The sequence below is a fragment of the Hipposideros armiger genome, unplaced genomic scaffold, assembly GCF_001890085.2.
Source record: "Hipposideros armiger isolate ML-2016 unplaced genomic scaffold, ASM189008v1 scaffold_27, whole genome shotgun sequence".
NCBI lineage: Eukaryota > Metazoa > Chordata > Mammalia > Chiroptera > Hipposideridae > Hipposideros > Hipposideros armiger.
The window spans coordinates 458,500-463,900 of NW_017731377.1; the positions used below are offsets into that span (position 1 = coordinate 458,500).

The window sequence follows — 5,401 nt, forward strand, 5'->3', positions numbered from 1 at the left end:
CGGGCGGCGGGATGGGCGGCGGGCGCGGCGCCCCCAGGCTGCGACCCCGCGGACCCTCCCCCCCTCGGCGCACCGCCTCCGCGGCCCGGCGCTCGAGCAGAACTCCCGCACTCCACCGGGCTCCCGCGGGCGGCGCGTAAGGCAGCGATCGGGTGCCCCTGGACGAGTCGCCGGCTTCACCCCGGTCACCCCGCAGCTGGAGCCGCCGGCAGCGGGGCCCCCCCGAGGCCCCGGCACAAGGGACCATGAAAGGTAAGCCCCGCGCGCGCGAGTTCCTAGGCGAGACCCTGAGGGGCCACCCCACCCTGTCCGGGTCACGGAGGGCGCCTCTCTTTGCAGGCGGGGCTCAGGAGGGGAGGACTCCTCCGGGCAGCAGTTCGGGGATCTGTCCCCTGCCTCTCCGACCGACCCTCCTGCGGGAGGTGTTGTGAGCACAGCTTGGAGCCCCGAAGTCAAGAGGAAGGAGAGAGAAGGAGCATGGAGGAAGTTCACACAGTCCTGCTCTCATTGCTCTAGCCCTAAAACAAAAACGACTTGAAATTCCAAAGAAGCTTCTGATCCCTTTAACCAGTCAGCGCAGAAAGATGTCACCAGCCCAGTCTTCTAGCAGTTGTAAATCCTCCCCAGGGGAGACATCTCAGAGGCCCCTGCAGCCCCCACCTAGCCTTCTGCCCACATCCAGGCCTCCCGTTCTCCTCCAGGAACTTCAATGGCTTCCTCAGGGGAGACCTGCTGTGTCTGAGTCCCTCAGCCCAGGCCCTGTCCTTCCCAACCTCTGAACCTTAAGCAGCTGGAGAAGACCAGTGGTCCAGGTCTGAGTTGTCCCCAGAGCAGTGGGTCATCATGATGGTGGCTCTTGCAGCCAGTCCTTGGGATGGAAACAAGAACCAGACTTGGTCCCAGGTGCTCATACCTGAGCCTGGCTTTCTTGAGGCCTGGGAAAGGGCACACTTGGTCTTCACACTCATGTTCAGGCTGAGGGAGACGAAGGCCATGGGACAGGGAACCGTTGATGTTTTTTTTCATTCTATCACCAGAGCTTTTCAATAATCCTTTCATAGCATCCAGGGCTGATGCTTGTATTCCTAACAATGGGACCTTCACTACCTCTTTGGCTTATTGAACGTTGAAACTAAAAAGGACCTTGGAAATCATCGGCAGGGCTTGAAACTATACTCTCAGGTGATGTTGAAGAAACAGCTCTGTTCGTCTCTTTTCCATACTCGATGGGTCTGAGGGTTCATTTGATTGAATACACCCTCCATATTGTACAGTTGAGGAAACCGAGGTCCAAACAGGAAGGACCTGCTCTTCTGGGTATGTAACCTGTGCATTCCCGCAGGGCCCCACTCTTGGAAGGCCTCACGCTAAATTAATGCTCTGCTGTCGCTATCTTGAAATTCTTAATAACTTTTTAACATTCAAGCTATGTTGCTGGTTCTATACACACGAGAAAGAACTTGCTTAAGATTCATAGCTAGTCAGGGAGACTAGAGCCCCGGGCTGCCGACTTCCAGGTCAGAGCGCTTGTAAATAGACCCCTCTGGCCTCTGGCCCCTCTGTCCTTCCTGATGGACCCACCATGTTTTGGGCTGTGTGGGATGAGGCAAGCAAGTTATAATCAACCCCAGGGAGTTCGTGTGGCAACAGGGAGGGGCCTCACCCACCAAGTTTCTGTTCTCAGCTACCACATCTATGGAGCTGTATGTACCCTTCCCAGTCCGCTGCCCGGGGCAGGTCATTACCCACAAGCCTCCGGAAAGGTCTTAGACCACATCTCACCACAGGCCTGGGGCCCACACTGCTCTGGGCCATAATGATGCTGCTGAGATGTTGCACATTCTCAGAGTGGTTTGGCTTCACCACTGCAAACACTGTAAGAGAAAAATATAGTGCGGGAAAGAGAGGCAGGGCCGCAATCCTGCGAAATGGAGGAGAGACATGCAGCTCCCAAGGAAGAGAGAGTCAGGAACACAGGACCCGCCTTTCGAAACTCAGCGAGGCAATTCCACTCCTCTGAGTGGAGGAGAAAAGAGCTGGTATGACTGAATATTTAGAGGAGGTACCTGAGGAGGACCAGCTGAAATGTGTCATCATGTCATCGGGTCTCGGGGTCCTCCTGGCCTGCTGGCTGGGAGGCCGTGGGTCCCAGAGAAAAGCCCAAGAGGCCTCTCGTTTCTTTTTCTTGCTCCCACTCACAGCCTCACTGCCACGTGGGGCCGAATTTCTACCCACTGAGGGCTTCAGGCAGCTCTTGTATATTTTTCCTCCAGTCTCCAAGAAATGATTCTGTGCTCTCCCATAACATCCCAGGGGCCCGGGCTGCAGAGCTGCAGGGGTAGGTGAGGGTGATGCCCAGTGCACCTCTCTGCTGGGTCTTCCCTCCTCCTCTCTGGAAGCCAGGAAAAGCCACCACCTCTGCCTGAGATGGAAAAGACAGGGCAGACAGCAAATATTTGCCCTTTGGGATCTGTGGAGTGTGAAGAATCAGGATTTTTTTCACCCACATGGAAAAAGTAAAGTGCCCTGCAGAGCAGGGCGCCCCTTCCAGAGCAGCTCTTTCCTGAGGGGAATCTGGCTTCAGATTCTCCGAGGCCCCACCAATCTGAGAATTACATCTGTTGGCAAGATTCACCATCCCTACTCAAAGCAAAACACGGTGATGTTATGTTTTGTGGAGAGAGGGGTGTTGGTAGGGACGGCACTTAAACAAGAAAACACGTTCTCTGAGGAGCACTGCCACCAGTGGCTAGGGGCCAGGGCCAACTCTGCCAGCCAAGCTGTTTCCATCCGAGGCCTCTCCTGCCAGCCTGCCAGCCAGGCCTCGCAAACAGCCACATCTTTTGATGCAAGCTGGCACCTGGCCCCAGGTGCAGCCCCCCTAACACCTGAGGGGCACACAGCTGCTACCAGCTCCTTGGTGACAGGCTCGCCTTAGAACTTCCCTCTGGCTTGTCTGACCATTAAGAGCCACCTGTGGGATTGTTTCTACACCTCCAGTGAGAGGGTCTTGTGGTGCGAGCCCTCCCAGCTGTATGACGCCCCTCATCCCCAAAGCAGGTTCGTTCACAACGAAGATAACTTATTTGAGAGTCAAAGACATGGGCTCTAGTCCTGGCTCCATGGGAAGCTCCGGTCAACGTGTTTCCCTCGCAGGATCCCATTCTCTTGGGTGTCCCTGGGTCCCATGTGCTCTGATGCACTGTGAACTCAGCCCCTCAGCCCGGGAGCTCTGGGCCTGAGTACCACTTGGGGAGCGGAAGTGACTCTGTGGAGAGATGATTGGAAGCAGGCCTGCCGCGTGGACCATGCTTTGCCCCTGGGAGACTTGTCCTCAGCTGCCACAGACAGAGCAGAGCCACACCCCGCTGTTCCCCAAGTGTGGGAAGAACAGCCTCCCCACAGAACCAGAGAGCAGCGCCCACACACCGTGGGCAAAGGGCGGGCAGGGAGAAGAGGGGGCTGCAGAATACAGCAATGTGATCCCAGGAAAATCTACCTGCCACAGCTTTGTGGGGGAAGATTATCTCCACTCATGAGCAGGCAAACTAAGTCCCCTTGGAAAGCCTGACCTCTATCCCCAGAGTTCGGGGTGCTGGAAGGAGCCTGAGGCTAGAAGAAAAGGAGCTGATGTGACATAGGTGCAAAGAGCCCCTAAACAGTCACAGTTGGGCAAGGGGTGGGGAGCTCAAATGTTGGAAATCAGCTCCAAACATACACACACGCACACATGTGCGCACACACACACACACACGCACACACACGCACATTGGTCACCTTGCCATCCAGCTGGGGTAATTTTAATAACTGTAGACTCACAGCCCATAGCTAATTTGGGAGAGAGGAAAAAGAATTCTGCTTCTCAGTAGATGTTGGTGGATAGCTTGGCAGTTTTCATGAAGTACAGGCAGCTGTGCTGGGTGTTAGAATTGGCAAGTACAGCAGCATGACGAACTGTGCCACTCATATATACACTGCCCATGTTAATTTAGCATGTGTGCGTGTGTGTGTGTGTGTGTGTGTGTGTGTTTTGTGAGCACTGAAACCCCAAGGTTAGGCCTAGTCCTGTCACAGACTAGCTTTATAACTACATAACTATGATGTAGCCATTGATTCTCCCAGGCCCTCAGGCTCCTCATCTGTAAATAGACTGCATGACCTTTGAGGCTCTTTCCAGCTCTAAGATTCTACTCTATTGTTTTTCCTTCTGTGAGAGTATATGTGTATTTATATCTATCCATCAGGATTTCATATACATACAATGCACGCGCGCGCACAGGTAAATTTCTCCCCACACCCTTACCCCCAGAATAAGCTTACAGGGCAGTATCAGAATGTGAATTCATGAGTGTGGGGACCCTGTCTGCCTCTTCCCTGTCTCACTCCCACACAGCGCCTGGCACATAGGAGGAGTCCACCACATTTGTTCAGCACCTACCTCTGAGTCCCCCACTAGGCTGAAATCCTTAAAGGCAAGAATCACACCATGGTACTACCCATAGAATGTAATGTAGCTACTTGGTGAAGATTTATGCTTCTGTTTAACAAACATCCATTGACTAACTGCCAAATGCCAGGACTTGTATATCCATGTATGTTTAATGTCTGAGAAAGATACAATGGTGCAAAGAGAAAGACCTTATTCTTTCAAGGATCTTACGCTTTACGAGGACACTTAAGATTTGTGCCCAAAACATCCAAAAAAGACTAAGAGTATAAAGTGTCATAAAAGAGGTCCCAAGGAGGCAGTTTGGGGTGGTGTTGGTTCTTTCCCCATCTCCCCTCCTTTGCTGCACCTCTTCTGGATGAGTCTGTGGTTTCAGCCATAGACTCCTTGGTTCTTACTGGGCACCTATTTCTTGAACAGTCTCACCCAGTCTCATAGATTTGACATGGGGATGGGCTGATGGTACCAGATTTACTCCTCTGAGCTCTAGACCCCTCTTTCTAGCAGTGTCCTGAACATCTCTAGATGGAGATCCGCAGACACCTCCTTCAAGACTCAGATGAGACACCTTCACATCCCCCTGAACCCAAGCTGAAATACTGGTCATTCTGGGGTGTTGTCCCACACTTTTCAGTCAACAAACATGTATTGAGTACCTACTTTTGGGGAGCAGGCGTGCTAGTTTAGGGGTTAGCAAGGATAGTTCCTATCTTCAGGCAGAGACGAGGCATATATCCTTCAGAAGAAAACCAAATAATCAAGGGACATGATGCAGGAGGACCAGTGAGTGGTATATACGGTAGCTTCAGTAGGAATCACCTGAGATAAAAAGAGCATTTCAAGTTGGGGCAGTTCAGCAACAGCTCAACCTGGAGCTGGGCTGCCGTGAGTCGCTGGCGACGGCGTAGGCTGCAGTCCCTGTGGCAGTGGGTTGCCATGGGCTACCGTGTGTAG

The 5,401-nt window shown here is 53.2% G+C and overlaps 1 protein-coding gene across 2 annotated transcripts in view; it reads left to right on the top strand.

Annotated features, from left to right (window-relative positions):
* The first annotated feature begins 6 nt into the window (after positions 1-6).
* Positions 7-5,401, top strand: part of SCARA3 (scavenger receptor class A member 3) — a 38,434-nt gene continuing 33,039 nt past the window's right edge. The window contains exons 1-2 of one of the 2 annotated variants that reach the window (XM_019636205.1): positions 7-252; positions 1,038-1,317. In XM_019636205.1, the coding sequence (XP_019491750.1) occupies positions 1,227-1,317 (91 nt within the window). In that variant the 5' untranslated portion in view covers positions 7-252; positions 1,038-1,226. The remainder of the gene's footprint in view (positions 253-1,037; positions 1,318-5,401) is intronic. The other variant, XM_019636206.1, reaches the window with a different exon arrangement.